We start from the raw sequence: 19,823 nt of genomic DNA on the forward strand, positions 1-19,823 counted from the left end.
ACAAACATGTGTAATTACCGCGGAGTTGTGGCCGAGCGGTCTAAGGCGCCGTCTTAAGGTTATGTCTTCATAATCGGCGGTCTTCGGACGTGGGTTCGAATCCCACCGACTTCAAATGGGCATTAATTTGCCTCCTTTCCTTTTTTCCCCTTTACCCATGTCAGTTTCGTCTCCTTTTTCGTCCCCAGCACCTTCTCTTGGTCCCTATGATCTACCCTCAACGCACGTCCTACACAATTGGCCGCAAGTCATATCAAATCCTCTCGGATCATCCTTCTTTCGCGCGGCTTCATCGTTTGTTTCCCTTGTTCGCCGCATGGTTTGGCTGCTTTGAGAAGCCTGCGACACCATCTATGTCCACGACGTCTTCATCTTTTTGCCCCAAAATACCCCCGGCGTGTGTCATCTCCAATCACACCATCGGATGTCAGAGCTTATCGCTTATGAGACCTCAAGACGCCGCCGGAAGCATTATCATGGAGCTCCGCCTCCGTAGAATCCGGAATCCCTGTACTGTGCACATTGCGATCGAATATGCAGTCCACTCTAGCGCCTCGGGATTTGGACACGGGGGCTGAAAATATGCACCTGGTGGCTTAAAATACCACTCCACTGCCGCTAAGGCAATTATGCAATACTCCGTGAGCTCCTTAGCGTCGTTTCCCCATATGGCAAATCGCGGTGAAAACCGAAGAGATAAGGTCATGAACGGCCAGCTCCACCTTGTCGAGTTAATATATCGAAGAGTATGCACATGGAGGCACGGGTCGGAGCTCTGCAGGAGTGTCCACGAGCCGGACCGATGGGATGGTATATAAGGCAGCAAAGATGGTCCAGCGAGAAGTCACCAACCAACACAAAGCACACATCTCAGCATGTCTCTCACTTCTATCTCGCTCTTCTGCATCCTCGCCGTCCTGGCGAACGCTTCTCCCGTCCCCAACCAACCGCGCTCAGTCTACACCTTGCGTGAAGGGAAGCCTCGACTCTCTTTCCAAGAGCGAGCGACGGTCAGCGGCAAATCCATCCAAGAGCTCCTTGCCATCGACCGTGCCAATGTTGTGGCCAAGTACGAGCACAACAACAAGCTCGCCGCTGCAGCCAAGGCTTCTGGTTTGCTCACGAAGAGCAAACGTCAGTCGACCATCGGTCTGACCGATGTCAACTCGGGCGGTGTCGATGAGCTTTACTACGGAACGCTCCAGATAGGTACACCGTCTCAGGATATTACTTTTGACTTTGACACGTGAGTGAGGTCGATTTCATGCAGGGAAGCTGACTTTTCAGTGGCTCGAGTGATCTTTGGGTCCCGACGCAAAACTCGAACGGATACAACGACGGAACGCACTTCAACACTGCCGCCAGTTCCACGTTCCAGAGCACCGGACAGAGCTTCGCGGACCAGTATGGCTCTGGTACCTGCAGTGGAACTTTGGCCACCGACACTGTGTCATTCGGCAGTCTCACCGCCAACCCTCAGTACTTTGGAGCCGTCACTCAAGTATCCAGCAGCTTCGACAACAACCCGGCGACTGGACTCTGTGGTCTCGCGTACCAATCCATCGCCTCGTCAGGTCAGGCACCACTTCCTCTAAACTTGTACAACTCTGGTCAGATCTCAAGTCCCGAGTTTGGATTCCGAATCACCGCGGACACTTCCAATGGAGCCGAATTGACCATGGGAGGTATTGCTTCTGACTACGCTGGAGCGTCCTTCCAGAGCACCCCCGTGACCACCCAGACCTACGTGAGTGTCTAAATTCTTGGTATTTTGCTGACGAGGTAGTACGAGGTTAACACCAACGGAATCACCGTCAACGAGAACATCGTCTCTGGCTCGTTCCCCGCCGCCATCGACACTGGTACTACTGTGAGTCTCAAAACGCCCGTGCCTCACTGACATTTAGCTCATTTACGTCCCCACTTCGGCCGCATCTGCCTTCTACAACGCCATTCCTGGCTCCAGCTCTGCAGGCAATGGGGCTTACAACTACCCCTGTGACTTCAGCGGTACCGTTGGATTCAACTTCCCCAACATCGGCAACCTCGACTTCAACGTTAATGACCTGAATGCTGGTAACAACGGCGACGGTACCTGTGTCGGTGCGGTCCAGGGTCAAGACATCCAGGACACCAACGGAAACGACTTTGCCATCATCGGTGACGTGTTCATCAAGAGCTACTACACCGTCTTCAAGTGAGTCACGCTGTGGGCGCGTTGAGCTAACATTTCCAGCTTTGGCAGCAACTACGTCGCCTTCTCGCCAGCCAACGGAAACACCTAAGGGGTCGTAAGGAGAGTTGTACAAAAGGTCGCGTCGAGCGATATGAAGTGAATCAGAAGTTACAATCAAAGACACGAACCAGAGCAACGAAGTAATATATATGCATATAGTCCCATGAAGCTCTCTCTATGCCCCGGCTCGCCCGTGATCGTCACACCTTCCATTCAGCTCTCTATAGCCGGCTCGCCAGCTTCCGTCACACCTTCAGCCATTTTGGCGCGAAGCCACTTGTCGACTACTTGGCTGTCCTCATTCGCATCAATCTCTACAGCTTTTCCCCAGCACAATCGAATCACATGGACCCCGTGATTGTCATATGGCGTGCCGTCGGCAAACTTATCGGCGGCCGTCCACCGGATGAACACGCGGGTATCATGTGGCCAGCCCTGAGACCGTCAGCACGGTTGAGACTACTCGGGTCGTGAAACTTACCTTGACCCAGACGTCCCGGACGGTCAACTTGAGATTTGGATATAACCTCCCAAGTCTGTGGAACCATTTATTCAAGGCTTCCTTGTCATTCCTCGTACCGCCGAGAGCATGGTTACCCCCGAAACGATGTCGAATATTGGGACTGTTCACTAAATCAGCCCGATGATGTCATAGGACTCTGTCTTTGCGCACTCACGCGCATCCTTTCAAGATACTCTCATAATCGTGCGTATTGACCGCCTCAAAGTTCTTGACTGCAATGGATTTGACGATAGTGTGGTAGACCATGGTGGGATGTGTGGATCAAGGCGTGATGTAGCTTGTGAAAGAACGTCAACAGCCATGCCAGGTCTATATATACTGCTAGGTGTCTCGGCGTCGCGGGTTACTGTGCCCGTTTTGGTGGAGCCGAGGAACGGAGATGGTTTTCCGACGGATGATGGATCATTGTCGACGAGCGGAGAGCGGTAACAAGCCACCCTGGTCATGAGTCCCAGCTTGAGCCTCATACATTCCTGGCGCACCACGATCCAATGATGCCGAATGCAGCGCACATGGCCGACTCACACAGAGTGTGTGTCCCTATCCTCTTTCAACGCCCTTTCGTCGTCGAAGACGCACTGATCGGCGATGATCCAACCTCGCTCACGATGTCACTTCAAGCGAGCGTCCTGGGGAGCTCTTCCTCTTGATATCTACAGCTAGTCATGCTATGGCGACTGAATCTCCTCGTATTGACTCATGCCCTCGCGCGACTCTCTCATGCGACGCCCCGTCTCCGTCAAAATGACCAAGTCGAAGCACCCGGCTTTACATGGGGAGGAGGTCCCATGCGAGGTGTCAACATAGGTGGTTGGTAAGTAGTGTACGTCTTGTGCTTGTCTGATCTATCTAGGCTGGTCATGGAGGTGAGCGAGCCCTTGTCAGCTTCTGACTGTCCAGCCGTGGATTACGCCTTCCATATTTACGGATAAACCCGATTGGGTGGTCGACGAATGGACATATGGAGCATACATGAGAACTCGGAATGATACCTATGGGGAGATATCGCAGCACTGGAACACATGGTTTCAATACGATGAGCTTGAAAAGTGAGCCACCCAATGAGCCCCTCTTACACCCAAGTATCGCCGCCGTCGGACTCAATACCATTCGTATCCAGATTGGCTGTAAGTCGTGCATAGAGAGCGTCGCCCTGAGTCTCAGATTGGTCCATCATCCCCCTCGTCAATGGCGAACCATATCTTGTCGGTGAGTTTGTTCTCATCCTGCCGCTCTAACTCTAGGAGGCGCGTACGACTATCTCAAGATCGCAGTGACATGGGCGAGGACGCTCAACCTCAAGGTGATGTTGGATCTCCACGGTGTCCCCGGATCCCAGAATGGCTTTGACAATTCGTATGCCGACTCACTGCTCTAAGCACTGATAGCGTCAGTGGCCTCCGAGGTACCCGTCAATGGTTCTCAAACTACACCAATCTCCAACGCAGCCTCAACGCTCTGCAAATTCTCACGGAGGAATTCACCCAATCATCTTACGGTAACACGGTCCAAACTATCGAGCTTGTCAACGAACCGTTCCCATATACCGACGATGAGCTCAACTTTTTGAAGAATTATTACATCCAGGGGTACAATACGGTACGAGGCGCGAATCAGCAACAGCAGATCGTCGTGGCGCTTGACGACGGTTTCAGGGGACTTCAATCATGGTCCGGATTCATGACCGAAACCCAGTACCATGACGTTGCGCTGGATACGGTGGGTGGCTCAAAAGGTATCGCTGACCTTGCAGCATATATACACTATGTAAGGCTGGGTATATGGAGGGTCCCGCTGATATCAGGTTCAACAACTACACCCTTGCCATGGGTTACACCGAACTCCTGGAGTGGTTCTGCTCTCAGGAAGACTACATTGTAGCTGCAAACCAGAAACACTGGACAATCGTCGGCGAATGGACTCGTGAGTCTGAGAACAGTCATTGGGCATCACTCAGGACAAGTGGCTGCAGCCGCAAATACAGATTGCGCCAAGTGGTTGAACGGACGGGACAAGGGCGCCCGGTACGACGGGACGCTGCCTGATCAGCCAAAGTGGGATGAAGCTTTGTAACTCCAATTGACGACGCCAGGATACGATTCACTGGCGACTGCGTAACTCACACCGGGTCCGATCCGAGCAAGTGGAGCTCAGACTACATCGAGTTTCTGGGACGCGCCTTTGAGACTCAGACCTACGTCTACGAGAAAGCGGTGAGTCGGTGGATGTGGAACTCAGCTGACAACAAGTCGGGGTATGTACATACATATCTTCCCCGACTTCAACTGATATCGCAGGTATATCATGTGGACATGGAAGACGGAGCAAGCTGCCGACTGGTCCATGCAGGCGGGCATAACGTATGGCAAGTCTGGAAAAGCCGACAGTACTGATTATCAGGCTGGATCCCGATACCAATCACTGCGAAGCCTCACGGGTGAGTGAGCTGCTCACGCCTCGCTCACAGTCAGTCGGCCGTGTCAACGAAACGTCTCAAGAACGACCGCAAACACGGGAGATGCGTTCCGAGCCATAGCCCTCCCTCGGATACATTACACCATTATCGCTCTTGTGCTGAGTCTGAAGACCTTGTCCTTGTTATAATATGCATGAGACATCCCCTGTCACTCCTGATACGCCACATACCACTGCGGCATGGTCGACTTGCCCGTGACACTCCAAGCGAGCCAATTCTTTTTCGGATGCCAACACAGGGCCATGACGGCACCAGAGAAGAGCAGTTTGGCAATGGTCTGACCCGAGAAGATGGATACCTGAATCTGTCTCAGTTTCTATATCTGTATGCCTCAGACACTCACCACTGCGATATAATTGTCGTCCCCGCCAATAGCTATTAATTCGCCGTCCGGAGAGAAAGCGAGGTGCCGAATGGCTCCGCTGGTTACGTGAGCGAGGACGCTCGCGACAGGACCCACGTGCAAGCATCGAATGTCCGTTGACAGATCCATTCACGCGTATCGAGGAGACTCAGGAGTGCGTCCTGACCTCCAGCCGCAAGGAATCTGCGAAGGTCAGCGTTTCCCCCGAGCTCTGTCTCACCTTCCTAATGGATCGAAAGCGAGAGCCAACAACGATGCGCTATGGCACACGGCATGCCTCAGGCGTTGGAGCTGTCTCGCCCGCTTCTTCTCCTGTTCAATTTCTTGAGCCGACAGGGTGGCCAATTGCACAGGCGCCATGGCCTTGCCGTCTGCCTCTACTGGATCTGCTTGAGCAGCCGAGTCATCCGCCATCTCCACATCGTTCTCTGCTGGAGGTTTTTCGCCTTCATCCCTATCTGGTGTTCCTGATCTTGGAGTCGAGCCTAGTGTCTCCGCTGCACCCTTTCCGGCTCCGACATTGTCCAGCGGTTCATCGAGTTTGAGCTGTCGCGGCCGTTGGGGATACGCCCAGGCGTTGATCGATCCATCGTTTGAGACTGCACAAACGAGTTTTCCACTATTGCTGAAGCGCAACGAGTTGATCTCATCGCTCATCAGTCAATGATCTGAGAGCTCAGCTCACCTCTTCAAAGCCAATATCCACCCCCGGACCGCCCATGCCTATATCCTCTCGCATCGCCCACACCTGTGTCCCATCACGTTCCGTCAGATGGTAGAAGAACACCTCGTCTCGATTACTTCTCGGGCACACGACTGCAAAATGCTGCCCAGATGGATGAAACGCTAGGTGAAGGACATCCCCACTGATGTTGAACGTCGCAATGGCCTCTTTCGGGGCTGGCAGGCGTTCAGCCTCATCTCAGTGCTGCATGGCTCACAAGTCAGATCCCAGACTGCTACAACTGCACCAGCAGACGATGATTTGCATCCTGAGACGAGGATGTTGGGATCCACAGGTGAGAATGCGAGTGAAGCTGGGTTCGTCAGTCTAGGGTTTAATAAGATTGAAAGTCACCGATATGCCCGTTGTGAGGTGTCGGCCTAGAGGACGATGGCAACGAGTATGAGCCACCCGCATCTATCTGAGGATTAGGTCAGCCTCATACTGAGAGCTTTTAAATCACCACTTACACTGCTCGTCCGCGTTTCCCATATCCTCAACCCTTTGAACTCTGTACCCGTCGCCAACCGCTTTCCATCGCAACTCCAGGCGATACTGCGCACGGGTTTGCTCACACCGCCCGTAATCAGCTGAGGTTTGCCGAATCGAGGAACGGGCAGGTCTCGAGCCGAGAACTGGTTGTAAGCAAAGAAGTCTACCTTGTTCGTCTCGGACTCGTTGACCATGATACAGTTTACAGAGGATGGATGAACTCGAAACACATGTCCGAGGCCGATAAGTCATTAGCTTCTGGTCTTGTAATGAGGTCCGTCCCAATACTAATCAACCATTAGGAAGTGTCCGCCATGAAATCATTCGCGTTCCGAGCCTCGGATGTCGTCTCGGCAGAACTATACCGACCTATCGCCAGTGCAGGTCCATCTGCACTGACATCAGAGCTTATCCCCTGCAAGCTGCCTTGGTCCCATTCAAGATGGTCTGCCGACTCTCTAGGGTCCGCGCGTCTGCGTCTGCGCTATCGACCTTCGCCAAGCCATCCAACTCGTTAACCTCTCGCTCTCGGCCCTTCTCCAGCTCTTCTGTCACTGGGAACGAGCTACGTTTGCTGCTGTTCGGTAAGCCAGGCAGCGGCAAGGTGAGCGAGCGGGACTTAGCTTGGGGAGAATGGCAGCTAATGCCTCCCAGGGTACTCTCAGTGCAAGGTGATTTGATGGGCCCGTGGTCGTGCTGATACCTATGGCAGATTGGTCAAAGAGTATGATATTGCGTTCGTATCTACCGGAGACGTCTTGCGCAAGGAGATAGCAGCAAAGTCGAAAGTTGGTCAGAGGGCAGAAGCATTAGTGGCGAAGGGAGGTTAGTGGAGGATGATGAGGATAATCTCACTGAGACCCAGACCTCGTACCGGACGAGCTCATGTTGGAGATCGTCAAGACCGAGCTGGACCGTCTACAAGGCAAGGTAGGCCAGTCAAAACGGGCCATGACCTGAGAGATCCTTAGAGCTGGATAGTTGACGGATTCCCACGGACACTGCCTCAAGGCAAGCTATTCGACGGCATGTTGAATCAAGACGTGAGCCCATGACATGCAAAGCCTACCTGACACACACTCAGGGCCGGTCACTCAACATGGTCGTGCACCTTAACGTACCGGATACGATCATATTAGACCGTATAGAAGGTGAGTAACGGTGTCCCCCTGCGCTCATACTCTCAAAGCTCGATGGGTTCATCTTGCCAGTGGAAGAGTGTACAATACAGATTACAATCCTCCGAAAGTCGAGGGCAAGGACGATATCACTGGTGAAGCATTGACCAAACGGCCGGACGACACGGCGGTGAGTACCACTCATTAAGCTGTGTCGCTGAGGGCTACCCAGGCCGTCTTCTCCAAACGTCTCGAAGCGTACTACAAATCCACGGCGCCACTCCTGGAGGTAGGCGCCCACACACCCTTTCCGAGCCCTTCTGAATGGGAATAGTTCTTCGATACCACCTACCCTGGAACGCTTCACACCCTGTCAGGATCGACGTCAGACGAGGTGAGCAAGATTTGGGCACCCCTCGCTGATACCGCATCTTTAGCTCTGGCCACTGCTCCAAGAGCTCATCATACCGACTGGTCTGACAAAGCGGCGGCCAGAATTGTCAAAAGAGAGCGCCAACGAGGTCGGACAGAAAGCAGATGATCTCAAGGATCCGGCCGAGTCTGAGCGCAAAGCAGCTCTTGGGCAGAATTGAGGATCGTCACGTTGATGGCATCTCATAGCGTTTACATATTGATACAAAACTCGCTCTCTGCCCAAATCTAAGTTGCCCATTGGTACGTGTCAGGCTCTGCCCACGCATCTCGTACGAGCTCTATATCGTGTTTCGCCTTGTCCGTGTCCAGCATCTCGCAAACGATCATGCAGAGGTTGCAGAGGGCGATAATAATCCACGCCAGGACAGTCGTCAAAGGTGTCAGGACAATCCTAGCGTACTCGAACGTCACGATGAGAGCCCTCGCCACGTTGTCACTGGTTGAGAGAGCGCGTGGAGGATTGGATCTCGGCAGCATCTCAGGCACGTTTATACTGAGCTTTTGCAAAGCCTGGAAGGAAGACACCAGTCCATCTTCATGATATCCGTACCCTTTCCACGCTCCGCAGAGATCTATGCCTTTGGGAATGTGCTTTTCGCACCATTTTGGATTGGACAGGTTTTGGATCGCGTCGGTCGACGAGAGCATCGGTGTACCTTGGGAGAAGACGTGGCGGTAGATGATTTTTGACGGGTCGATGGGCGCCTGAGGATTGAAAGAGACGAGCACTGGGCCGTATTCCGACTCGGGGACGCCAAGCATCTCGTTGTAGCTGAAGCAACTGTGTGAGAATCAGTTATCTGCTCTCGCCATGCCGGTGGGGCGGGGGCCAGGTCATGGATCATACCACTCACCATGAGATTGTATTTGCGACTGGGCGTGCCTCGGTTGGGATCATGTACGAGGGTGACTTCTCTGATTGTGATTCGGAGAACAGGGTAGCATTCCAGCCTGCAAAAGTGTGAGGTCATGTAGACGCAATCCAGTTTTGAACACTTACCCGCCCACATTTTGGGATCTCGAGGAAGCAGTGATTGATCGTGATGTGCGACGAGTTCCATGTCCGTCCAAACGGATTGGCTGAGTGCGTAATCTAGCTCTGAGCTGAGGCAGTGACCCGCGCCTAAAATACGTCGGACTGGCTCCGTGGGAGATCTAACGCGCTTTAGCGGCGTTGATTCGCAGGGTCCGAGAATGGACTCACGCAATGATGACATGATCGAAGAGTCGTGTCGTGCCGTCGTCAAGTTTGAGCGCCACTTGACCATCGGGAGTTGGTCGGGCACTTTGTACGCCCAGGTTCATATGGATGCTACCTTCTGGAGCACACTTGACGATCTTCTTGATGTACTCGCCGCTGTGAGGTGGGATCAGATGAGTCCTCTTGCGTTGACTCACGAGCCGCCCTTGACGACTTGCCATGGGATCTTTTCCCATAGTTCCAACATGCCATTGGCGTGAAAGACTTGAATGGCCTTGAGCACAGGCATGTCTGCACACTTTCGGAGCTTCCCGGTCCATACCGCCGCGACGAGGGGCTAGGAAAGGTCAGCCTATCTGCAGGTCATCATGGACTCACGATGAGGTAAAGCTCCGCAAAGGCTCTCGAGTAGTTGTTTGTTCTCAGATAGTCGGACAAACTGACATTTCGGTACGTCTCGGGATCTCTCAGGATATCAGGGGCAAAGTAGCTGAATCGAACGACGTCCCAGATCATCCGCCACATGTTGGGATTGGCCCTGATACCCTTTCAGTATTTGCAATCTTGAGCGTTGTCACTCACATGTTGGCCCAGGTCCTGAATACTGTGGAGAGAGAATGGGAGGACCATTCGTATCGTCCTTCATCGCCTGAAACAGAGAATGTCGCTCTGGCGTCTTGAGTTTCGACGCCGAGTTCTTTGAAGAATTTGCATAGATTCGGCCAGCCTCTGTGGTTGAATAAAAGCTGTTGAAGATGAATCAGCAGGGGCTGGAAGGAAAAGGCTTGCTGTGACATACAAAAGCCCTATCCGCTGGTCAGTATGAAGGAGTCCAAAGGAGGGAAGCGATGCTCACAGGTCTACCTGACATTCCTTCTTGCCTGGAACTGAAGTATAAAGTTAGTGGCACCGTCTGAATCCTGCTGAGCAACACTCACTTTGGTAAGGCACAGCGTAAGCGTCTCCGCCCAGTCTATCTCTCCTCTCGAACAACTCTACTTCATGATCACTGTACTTTTTGATCGCCTGACCAGACGTTAGTATGGTTCGCTCCGCCACACTATGCTCGAAATCTCTCACTCACCCACAAGGCAGATAATCCAGAGATTCCGGAACCGACAATGGCAATCTTCATGATGTCTTTCTTTCTGAACCAACTACTTTGCGAAGAGCAGTCTTGAGCTTCAGCATCGATATGCAAGCTGCCCTTTTATATCCTCCTGTATCGCTTTTCGCCCAGCTGCGAGCATCAAAAGGGCGGCTATGGCCTGTTTGAAACGCCACTAATCGGACCACGGAGGTCGGTCGAAGTGAGGAATTTTGCGCGGATGGCGTTTTGGGCTTCCAAATTGTCTTTTCAAAAGTTAGGTAGAGATGTGTTTGACATATACACACGAATGAAAAGATGATCTTTATATATTCTTTCCTTGATCGATCTGCGAGTGACTGTGCACCCTGACCCTGCATTCACACACTCCACTGACAGAGATCTCAGAGGGCCGGTTGCCCGAAAATGTCCCCGCCCCCCCAACTGATCGGGGATCGGTCATTTCCCCCGAAAGGGATGTGACCCGACGGAATCTTTTGTCTATTACGAGCACTTCCCCACGCCCAGGCACAGAGGTTGAACGTTTCTTTCGCTAACGGGACGGAGAGGATAACACGTATTAGGCTCAAGCCACAGGTCCAGTTTGCACAGGCTGTCACAAAGAAATGCATCCCCGTTGTCCGTAGAAGGATCAATACACATCAAGCTCAGAATACATCAAGCTCAGAAGGCCAGCGGAGGCGTTCTTGAAAACGGAGATGCCGCTCAGCCTACCTCCGAGATCATGAGAAGATTCAGAGGGATGTTCCGACCATCGTACAGCCCAATTACGCAATGTTCCGTGTCCTCGGTGGCCCCCTCCACCCGCCATCTCACCATCCGTCTCTGCGGACGAGTTGTTGAAGCCGACCCGAATTGACGCCTTACGGTAAGCGGGCCAGGCGGCTCCCCCGCATCAGGAGACATCTGATTTACGGGATTACTTAGCAAAGGACAGACTTTGCATCTCCAGGGAGCAGAGGCGACGCTTGAGACGAGCAGTCATTGGGCGTTCTTCCGTTGACTTCGACGGCACTCGTCACGCAGAAGTGATCATACCGGGGCAAGTCTGCATGATTCAAACCCGCTGGAGAGACAACAACTTCACAAACTTCTTGATTGAGGATGCTGAAGAAGCTTCAGCCCGACTTCCAGGGGAAGCGACTCGTCGGACGGATTCATCGGTCGATTGCGTTGTAGACCCCAGCCTGCAGCCATGAAAATGATATACTCCGCCGAGTAACTCCCCAGGGACGCCAAGGGATCATTACATACCTCACAAACGTCATCTCGGATGCTTTTCCAAGCCATCTGCTTCGGTCATTTCGGGCGATACATGACCATGACCCCGTGAATTCAAATTGCCCAAGCGTGTCGTTACAATCATGCAAGAAACTACATCGATAAGATACGGTACTAAGCGAAACCCAAAGATCCGTCGTCACAATGTCATCTTACGATGCCTGTCCTCCCTTCTCCACGTTCTTCTCCCCTCCTTTGCCCGGAGACCCAATCAACTCCTTGAGGGCTTCACGTGGATGCTCCAGCGCCTCGAATCCCCTCTCGCGACCCGATACGTGAGGAGCCACACCATTCTCATCGTCGTCTATACGAGAGTCCAAGCTGGAGACTTCCGAGCTGGAGATGCTACCGACTTCTGAGCTTTGCCCAAAGACTCTGCCCTCTCCTTCCTTCTTCTTGATCTTTCTCTGCTGGTCTTTCATCTTTGACAAGTGTTCATCGTCACAAGTCTTGACTTCAATGTGAAGGCCAGGAAAGTTCTTTTCCAGAAACTTTTTGAAAATGGGGATGAGTTTAGCTTCAGGTCGATAGGTTCCAGAGTCGTTGTCAATGACGAGTTCGTAGAACGATGGATCTTTTGGGGGAGCAGTATGTGGAGGACCGTTTGGCAGATCATCCGCTGGGTGAGTGTGTTGATCAGGAGCCTCAGGACTTTCTTTCGGATGCGCCAGCCGTCGAATGAAGAATTCTCCACTCCATGCAATGTAGATCTGATCGGGTGAGCACGATCGAGCAGTGCCGACTTACATTCACGTCCGAATGCATGGTATGTTTGCTGAGCAGATCGATGCCAAATTCCTTGCCAGTCTCTGTGAACCTGAACATGCCGTCGAGAGTGATGACATAGGTGAATATTCGCCCCCCTTGATCGTGATGGACCATGTCCAAGAATTTGAGCGTCATAGCGTCTCCTGGTCCGTCAGGGAATGTTCCAAACTTTGTCTGCGTATTGAAGTTGTAAATCCGCTCGTGTTGATGATGCAGCGCTTTGTGCAGTATGCGACCCCGAATGCCGACACCTTCAAACATGCCACCGACGAAGGAACGAAAATTGACATAACGATGGTACAACTCGTTCGGCACCGGTCCACGTAGCTGAAGTTCATTGGCTTCGAAGCTTTGAGTTACATGTCAGAGAGTCTGGCTCACGTGGGCAATTCACTCACTCGAAACGCTCCGCTCCACGATCATCTTCGCCCCTCGTCCCTGTCAACATACCAATCATGGGCGAATAATGTGTCCACCAGAAATTGTTCACGGTGTAAATCTTCCCGACTTCCTCCTTTGTCTCGCCGACCAGCTCCATCGATAAGCAAAGCTTCGCATGAACCTCCACTCCCCTACACAAGGCCGCTCGAATCCATCTCAAGCCATAAGCAAAGACATCCGCTCCCTTCTCCTTGACCTTGAACTCTTGCTCCTTGATTCCTTGCCAGTCTTTCGATATCTTCCCTGTGGAGACAAACACCTTTCCAAGTCTATCATCGTGATCATCTGGATCTTCGTCCAACACGCTAATGTCCAGTTCGAACCCTGACGCAGGGACACCCGCAACCACCCACTCGGCATTCCATTTCGGTTCCAATTGCTTGTGAATGGTCTGCGAGCGAAAGCGTAGTGGTGGATCTCTCGAATGACGTGGGGTTAAAGACGAGTCAATCTGAGCCAACAGATATGGGTCACAGGAGCGAGAACCGTAATCAGATATGGGAATATTGGATGCGCCGTGGAAGGTGATTTTGACCGTGTATGTCGGCCCCGAGGATGGCTTTAATGGTGTCGGATCGTAGCCTCCAGGTGGTTTCTCCTGTTGTCCACCTTGATCGCCCCCCTCCTTGTTCTTCTTCTCCTTCTTCTCCTGTTTATCTTCACCCATCACTTAGCAATACAGCGATGGTCTTTAATGTACAACTAGTACAAAATACAAGGATTGATCAATTGAGCAAGCGCAGTGGCCAACCAAAACCTCGGGCGACGATCCAAATCTTTCTGACGCTTATGACGAATGTTCCGCATTGGATTCTATTTTTATCAATCCCCCTTCATTAGAGGAGATTCCCATCCAAAAAACCTTCTCATGACGTACAAAAGGCTCAAGCGTGGCCAGCAGCCCATGACTGACAGGTGTGTGTTCATCGATGTATCGGGCTCATCCCTCAGGGTGAACATACACGCAACTTGCCTCGTCAGAGCTCGGGCCATGAGATTGCAGGCGAAGTCATCGCGTCCATCTAGTGCTACCCTGCAAGTTGGACATTAAGGCTGTGAAGAGCTGGTTGGTATCTGAAGCCTTAGGTCGAATATTTAAAACGGGTGGCATTTAATCCATATTATATCCTAAAAGTCACGACCTCCCCCTTCCCTACGCGACGCTCCTGTGATTTTATTTTGCTTCCGTTTGCCCCCCCCCCCCCCTTCTCCCTTGGTGATTGCTGCAGCCCCTGAACCCAGTTCACAACATTCAATCTCGTATCTCTTGAGACAAAAGTCACATTCAAAAGCACGGCCAGCAAGCTCAACCCAGAGAGACCCAAAGCGCTGCCTACCCTTGTAGCTCCCTAAAAGTCCAACGACTCGAGAGCCGCATCGCACTACTCCATCACCATGGACGCAGCTCAATTGCTGGAGAATTCCCTCAGTCCAGGTGAGCAGAATGCCTCTTGCGCGCGACAGCGTGGGATATCCTCGGCATGGGACTGACTGTACGCTTCAGATCCCAATATTCGAGAGCCAGCGACTAGAGAATTGGAGAATGCCTCAAAAGACAACTATGTAAGTTTCAGCAGGATGACAACCATACTGGCGGCCTGCTACCGGTTCATTGTGTTGATATTGTCCCTTCAGCATGGCTACCTGCACACGCTAGCTGCTACGCTTGCCAACGAGCAAACACCGCCTCACATTCGCAGAGCAGCTGGTCTAGCCTTCAAAAACGCTTTAGCAGCACGAGTGAGTCTGAAGCTGTCGGTCTCGGTAGCATCGCTCACACTTGTTCTCCTCAGGATGCAGCCAACCAGTCTGCCCTCTCTGACCGCTGGCTCCAATTGCCAGACGATGCTACGCTCCCTCTCAAGCAATCTCTCCTTTCCACTCTCGGCTCACAGCAACACGCAGCTGGAGCTGTGGCTGCTCAGTGTGTCTCTGCCATTGCCGCCATCGAATTGAAGGCCGGCAAGTGGCAAGACCTGATCCCGACTCTCCTCCAATTTATCGGCAATCAGGAGAACACTGGGTTGAGAGTGAACACGCTTCAGGCTATCGGATACGTATGCGAAGTCATTGTAAGTGAAGCAAAGCCTCATCTGATTAACGCTCATTTGTGTACTCTCAGGAACCGCAAATCTTGGCGGCACAGTCCAACGACATTCTCACTGGCGTCGTTCAAGGCGCGAGAAAAGAAGAGCCGAGCCAGGACGTCCAAGCTGCGGCTATTCATGCGCTATACAACTCGCTCGAGTTCATCAGCGACAACTTCCAGCGAGAGGTGAGAGCATCCGCCAAGACCGGTACTGACTGTTCTCAGGGTGAACGAAACTACATAATGCAAGTCGTATGCGAAGCTACTCAGTCTCCTTCGGTCACTGTCCAGGTCGGAGCTTTCGAGTGTCTAGTCAGAATCATGAGTTTGTACTACGACAAGATGGACTACTACATGGAGAGGGCGTTGTTTGGCGTGAGTCAAGTGTAACCGAATCCTGACTGACTTTCAGTTGACCATCATGGGAATGCGTCATCCTGAAGAACCCGTCGCTCTCCAAGCCATCGAATTCTGGAGTACCGTCTGTGACGAAGAGATTGACCTGGATCTCGAGGCCAGCGAGGTGAGTCGAGCATGCGTCGAATGTGAGCTGACATTTAGGCTGCCGAGTACGGTGAGCTGCCAACCTTTGCGTCCAAGCACTTTGCCCGGATGGCCATGCCGGAGATTCTGCCAGTCCTACTCGATCTTTTGTCCCAGCAATCCGAGGATGATGACGAGGACGAGTGGACAAAGTCAATGGCCGCTGGCTCTTGTCTCGAATTGATGGCTCGAAATGTCGGTGACGGCATCGTTCAACCCGTCGTTCCATTTGTCGAGGCTGGTATCCATCAACCAGAGTGGCAGCGCCGTGAGGCTGCCGTCATGGCCTTTGGTTCCATTCTTGACGGTCCGGACCCGTCTACACTCGCCCCACTGGTCACTCAGGCTCTGGGCGCGCTCATCGGTATGATGGCTTCCGACCCTAGTCTGCAAGTCAGGGACACCGTCGCTTGGACCCTCAGCCGTATCACCGAGGTCATGTTTGATGTCATCAGCCCTGATGCACATCTCGACAGCTTGGTCCCGGCCCTGTTGAATGGCTTGAACGGTCAAACAGCGTCTCCTCGAATCATCAACAGTTGTTGCTCTGCCCTCAGCAATTTGGCTGCTCAACTCACTCCCCTCGGCGACTCTGGGGATGCGCCTACGAGCCCGATGTCAAAATACTACCCCGACATGCTGAGAAATCTCATGACCCTCTCTGAAAAGTCGACGAATGACTCCAACAGTCGGACGGCTGCTTACCAGACGATCGCCACACTCATTGCTTCCTCTGCCACCGACACGCTACCTTTGGTGCAAGACGTAGTCATCGCCATGCTTGCCAGACAGGAAGCCTTGATGGGCATGCAAGGCCAGCTACTCGGCACTGACGACCGCAACAATTGGAACGACATGCAGATCAATCTGTGCGTTGTCATTCAAAGCGTAATTCACAAGTCGCCATCCATGATCAACCAATTTGCCGACAGGATCATGACCAACTTGTTGCAACTTATTTCATCATCCGGCAAGCAGTCGGGTGTACTGGAAGATGCATTCGCCACTGTCGGCGCCATGGCGACCGGTCTCGAAAGCGCGTTCACCAAATACATGGAAGCCTTCTCTCAATTCATGTACACTGCTCTCCGCTCGCACGAAGATTGGCAAGTGTGTCAGGCGGCCGTCTACGTCGTCAGTGATATTTCTCGCGCGATCAATGAGGCCCTCACGCCGTATGCCGAGAACATTATGGTGGCGCTGATTGAGGTTCTGAGGACACCCGTCATTCATCGCTCTGTCAAACCCAACGCAATCACTGCCATCGGTGAGGTCGCGCTCGCCATCGGACCTGGCTTTAAGCCTTTCCTCCAGACTACGATGGAGATCTTGAGTCAAGCTGGTGCCACAACTGCTCAATCTAACGATGCGGCCATGATCGAATTTGTTTGGACCATGCGCGAAGCCATCGTGGACGCTTTCATCGGTATCATGAACGGTCTCAAGACGGATCCGGAGCCATTCAAAGTCTACGTCGGCGGCATCTGCGGATTCCTTCGAGACTGTTGGAATGACGATGACAGGACAGATCAATTCGCCACCTCTACACTTGGCCTGCTTGGTGACTTTGGAGACACTTACAAGAGTGGCGTCTCCAACGAGCTCATGCAGCCTTGGGTGTCGAGTGCCATCTCTTATGGTCGAGAACCATCGAGCTCTAGGCAGCTCAAGACGAACGCTGCCTACGCTTTCAAGGTTAGCATCACTCATTAGGAACAGATCTGACGCGTCTGGCAGGCCATCAAAGAACTGGAAAACCTCTGATCGAACGAGTCTGTACAACACCTACGACTCCAATGACCAGCTACTCTGACTCTGTGCAAAACTTTCATCATTTCCCACCTAGCATCGCATAAGTTTCCGCCGCCCTCTCGAACAACGCATCTGGCCGCGCTCTTTTGTCCATGGACAATACACGTCGCCAAAATTTCACGACTTTCAGGTCACTCAGGTCTTCTCTTAGTGTTTATATCTCAAGCATTTCTTTCGCATAGATGGTGGTCCGCCCCGCCATCGATAAATCTCTCTTTCAGCTTCTTACTATACATCGATCTCGCAGTTTGGTTCCGGACTTTGCGACATCTTTCTCCCGGTCAGTCAGGTAGAACAAGAGCGGAGTGGATACTTGCGCTTTCATAGAATTTGTAGACTCGCGAATCGGTAGCGAGTCAACAGGAGGTCTCCCTTCAGTGCAGTAGTGTGTTTTCGGACATGGCGATCTCTTGGAGACGACGGTGTATGAATATGGTGTGTGTGTGTGTTCAGGGTTGCCATGCAGCGTCATTCTGACAAAGGGCGATTGCAACGCCGTCTCGTTGCGGCTCGTCGCTAGGGCGCCTCGCAGAATCCGTGGTCCAGGTGACGAGCAAGACGGACTCCTCATGTCACATGTGTGCATGCCGTGCGTTGATGACGAGAATCACAGCGTATAAGACGCTGCGCGATGACTCGCATTTCCTTGTCTCTATCTTCTCACCACCTCAACATCTGAAAGACATACGAGCTCCCATTTTAACACAACAACAACATGAAACGCTCCTCGTCAGAATTCGATGAATCCTCTTCTGCTGGCGAACGGTCCTTCTCCCCATCTTTCTCGCCATCGACACCTTTGAAAAAGGTCAAGAAAGAGTCCAAGGACAGCTCGAAGACCCCTTCAACGTTCTCGCCAAAACTCAAACTGCCTCAGAGTAACAAACAAGCTATCGCGAAGGAGATTATCAGCAAGGGTGTGCAGAGTATCGATCTGGAAGCGCTCATGGCAATCGTGAGTCCAAAGAGCGCCTTTCGTGTCCTCGAGCTCCTGTGCGAACACTGAAGGTAGCCTCAGACTGGTTTGACGAAGCAGCAGATCAAGTCCCAGCTCGCCCTGAACCGAAACAACATTCGAAAACAGCTCATGGATCTCGCACAGACGTTGGCTTGAGATGAGCGATCGGGATAGCCCACATGATCCAGGTTCATGCACCATCAGGACGGCCATCTTAGTCCTCATCTGAATCTTCTCGATCCTTCTTGCTGGATTCGACGAGTCCAGACTGTGCTTTTTGCTCTCTTCTCCGCTTGACATCCCACTTTGTCGTACGGTGGATCAGCACTGGGTTCTTGAGCAGGTTGACGAAGCGGCTCACGTTATGAACCCTCGCAAAGTTGACTTCCATCACTGTAACTTGCTCCCGAATCCACTCGAGATCTTCCAGGACTTCCTCTAAACTCTTTCTCGCAGACCCAAGCTTGCCTTCCAGTAGGTCGATAGCTTCTTGTAATGGATAAGTGAGCATGGTGTTGGCCTGGAGAAGACGATCAGCACATCACCTGAGACTGACCGACACGACTCACTCCTAGCCAAATGCCAACTTCCCCCGTCTCCTCTACCTCAGCTTCTGCGTACAGCGTATCGTTGAGCTCGAACAACGTCTTCAGAGGTGCTTCCTCGCCCTTGACCGCAACATTGTCCTCATCGTCATCATCGTCCAGCAAATCATCTAGATCGTCATCGTCCTCGCCTCCACCCAAACTCCCGCCCTTCTCCTCCTCCTCCTCAAAAGGTTCTCCGAGAGCCTTTTTCCGCCTGTTTTGCAGGAATTTGACTATGCGTAAGGTGTTTTCGATGTCTGGAATCTTGGATGTCAGAGCTTTACGACGTTGTTGAAGGTTGATATCCATGTAACGGTATTTGCTGAGCTGGTCAGTCACGCAGCGAGGGTTGATCACTCACGATGATGTCTCTTGAAACTTTTGGATGGTCGACTGAACGTCCGCGCCTGTACCTCCTACATACCCCTCCACGTTGGACTGTCATGATCATTCAGCAGAGGTCACGAAGCTAAAGTCAAGCCGTAGCTGAACTCACGACGAAAGGAGCTCTCGGAATCCCACGGGCATTCACTTCCATTTGCTGGGACCCTTTTGAAGACCCAGCTTGGATTCCGGCAGACATGTTGATCGGCGTGCGATGCTCGACCAAAGGGAGTGCAATCAACGACAAAGACCTGGAAGCACGACCCCGAAGGACTTGGACATT

General features: G+C 52.4%; 10 protein-coding genes and 1 non-coding gene across 11 annotated transcripts; 6 read left to right on the plus strand and 5 right to left on the minus strand.

Moving 5' to 3' along the window:
* The first annotated feature begins 21 nt into the window (after positions 1 to 21).
* BD324DRAFT_t30 lies at positions 22 to 114 on the plus strand. The gene has a single exon. It is a non-coding gene; the product is annotated as a tRNA-Leu (tRNA).
* A 761-nt stretch (positions 115 to 875) lies between these two features.
* BD324DRAFT_643408 (aspartic protease) lies at positions 876 to 2,285 on the plus strand (the record flags this gene model as incomplete). Its single annotated transcript, XM_022017542.1, has 5 exons — positions 876 to 1,246; positions 1,288 to 1,747; positions 1,787 to 1,870; positions 1,908 to 2,197; positions 2,237 to 2,285. 5 exons carry the CDS (start codon positions 876 to 878, stop codon positions 2,283 to 2,285), a joined length of 1,254 nt encoding a protein of 417 aa, XP_021868696.1.
* A 107-nt stretch (positions 2,286 to 2,392) lies between these two features.
* On the minus strand, positions 2,393 to 3,098 carry BD324DRAFT_635902 (hypothetical protein). The gene is made up of 3 exons (XM_022016847.1): positions 2,914 to 3,098; positions 2,718 to 2,859; positions 2,393 to 2,671 (listed from the first exon to the last, which is right to left on the minus strand). Exons 1-3 carry the CDS (start codon positions 3,003 to 3,005, stop codon positions 2,450 to 2,452), a joined length of 456 nt encoding a protein of 151 aa, XP_021868697.1. The 5' UTR covers positions 3,006 to 3,098; the 3' UTR covers positions 2,393 to 2,449.
* On the plus strand, positions 3,099 to 5,349 carry BD324DRAFT_635917 (putative glucan 1,3-beta-glucosidase). Its single transcript, XM_022016848.1, has 12 exons — positions 3,099 to 3,573; positions 3,635 to 3,808; positions 3,843 to 3,886; positions 3,924 to 3,968; positions 4,007 to 4,115; positions 4,154 to 4,478; positions 4,547 to 4,682; positions 4,723 to 4,813; positions 4,852 to 4,972; positions 5,009 to 5,013; positions 5,057 to 5,196; positions 5,231 to 5,349. The coding sequence occupies exons 1-12, from the start codon at positions 3,425 to 3,427 to the stop codon at positions 5,293 to 5,295; spliced, it is 1,404 nt and encodes a 467-aa protein (XP_021868698.1). The 5' UTR covers positions 3,099 to 3,424; the 3' UTR covers positions 5,296 to 5,349.
* On the minus strand, positions 5,340 to 7,133 carry BD324DRAFT_150538 (WD40-repeat-containing domain protein). Its single transcript, XM_022012023.1, has 8 exons — positions 6,794 to 7,133; positions 6,678 to 6,717; positions 6,541 to 6,636; positions 6,285 to 6,499; positions 5,820 to 6,244; positions 5,696 to 5,782; positions 5,579 to 5,657; positions 5,340 to 5,533 (listed from the first exon to the last, which is right to left on the minus strand). The coding sequence occupies exons 1-8, from the start codon at positions 7,007 to 7,009 to the stop codon at positions 5,384 to 5,386; spliced, it is 1,308 nt and encodes a 435-aa protein (XP_021868699.1). The 5' UTR covers positions 7,010 to 7,133; the 3' UTR covers positions 5,340 to 5,383.
* Positions 7,134 to 7,448: 315 nt separating this feature from the next.
* Positions 7,449 to 8,267, plus strand: BD324DRAFT_643410 (adenylate kinase-domain-containing protein; the record flags this gene model as incomplete). The annotated part of the gene is made up of 7 exons (XM_022017543.1): positions 7,449 to 7,486; positions 7,528 to 7,640; positions 7,681 to 7,745; positions 7,787 to 7,858; positions 7,900 to 7,966; positions 8,005 to 8,123; positions 8,166 to 8,267. 7 exons carry the CDS (start codon positions 7,449 to 7,451, stop codon positions 8,265 to 8,267), a joined length of 576 nt encoding a protein of 191 aa, XP_021868700.1.
* A 64-nt stretch (positions 8,268 to 8,331) lies between these two features.
* On the minus strand, positions 8,332 to 10,882 carry BD324DRAFT_150487 (hypothetical protein). Its single transcript, XM_022012022.1, has 11 exons — positions 10,654 to 10,882; positions 10,508 to 10,595; positions 10,426 to 10,456; positions 10,369 to 10,375; positions 10,152 to 10,315; positions 9,948 to 10,107; positions 9,767 to 9,906; positions 9,573 to 9,725; positions 9,369 to 9,523; positions 9,223 to 9,319; positions 8,332 to 9,149 (listed from the first exon to the last, which is right to left on the minus strand). Exons 1-11 carry the CDS (start codon positions 10,702 to 10,704, stop codon positions 8,594 to 8,596), a joined length of 1,602 nt encoding a protein of 533 aa, XP_021868701.1. The 5' UTR covers positions 10,705 to 10,882; the 3' UTR covers positions 8,332 to 8,593.
* A 1,228-nt stretch (positions 10,883 to 12,110) lies between these two features.
* On the minus strand, positions 12,111 to 13,834 carry BD324DRAFT_583275 (hypothetical protein; the record flags this gene model as incomplete). Its single annotated transcript, XM_022013613.1, has 3 exons — positions 12,111 to 12,668; positions 12,706 to 13,075; positions 13,125 to 13,834. The coding sequence occupies 3 exons, from the start codon at positions 13,832 to 13,834 to the stop codon at positions 12,111 to 12,113; spliced, it is 1,638 nt and encodes a 545-aa protein (XP_021868702.1).
* A 533-nt stretch (positions 13,835 to 14,367) lies between these two features.
* Positions 14,368 to 17,696, plus strand: BD324DRAFT_150777 (armadillo-type protein). Its single transcript, XM_022012024.1, has 9 exons — positions 14,368 to 14,602; positions 14,672 to 14,730; positions 14,803 to 14,907; positions 14,961 to 15,239; positions 15,290 to 15,442; positions 15,482 to 15,631; positions 15,669 to 15,779; positions 15,818 to 17,494; positions 17,537 to 17,696. The coding sequence occupies exons 1-9, from the start codon at positions 14,563 to 14,565 to the stop codon at positions 17,561 to 17,563; spliced, it is 2,601 nt and encodes an 866-aa protein (XP_021868703.1). The 5' UTR covers positions 14,368 to 14,562; the 3' UTR covers positions 17,564 to 17,696.
* A 630-nt stretch (positions 17,697 to 18,326) lies between these two features.
* On the plus strand, positions 18,327 to 18,725 carry BD324DRAFT_653218 (hypothetical protein; the record flags this gene model as incomplete). Its single annotated transcript, XM_022018629.1, has 2 exons — positions 18,327 to 18,566; positions 18,630 to 18,725. The coding sequence occupies 2 exons, from the start codon at positions 18,327 to 18,329 to the stop codon at positions 18,723 to 18,725; spliced, it is 336 nt and encodes a 111-aa protein (XP_021868704.1).
* BD324DRAFT_663899 (Prefoldin subunit-domain-containing protein) lies at positions 18,406 to 19,739 on the minus strand (the record flags this gene model as incomplete). The annotated part of the gene is made up of 5 exons (XM_022018905.1): positions 18,406 to 18,873; positions 18,931 to 19,089; positions 19,139 to 19,478; positions 19,518 to 19,594; positions 19,653 to 19,739. The coding sequence occupies 5 exons, from the start codon at positions 19,737 to 19,739 to the stop codon at positions 18,784 to 18,786; spliced, it is 753 nt and encodes a 250-aa protein (XP_021868705.1). The 3' UTR covers positions 18,406 to 18,783.
* Between the last annotated feature and the right edge of the window lie 84 nt (positions 19,740 to 19,823).

The sequence above is a fragment of the Kockovaella imperatae genome, assembly GCF_002102565.1.
Source record: "Kockovaella imperatae strain NRRL Y-17943 chromosome Unknown BD324scaffold_14, whole genome shotgun sequence".
In the NCBI taxonomy this organism is placed as follows: Eukaryota; Fungi; Basidiomycota; class Tremellomycetes; order Tremellales; family Cuniculitremaceae; genus Kockovaella; species Kockovaella imperatae.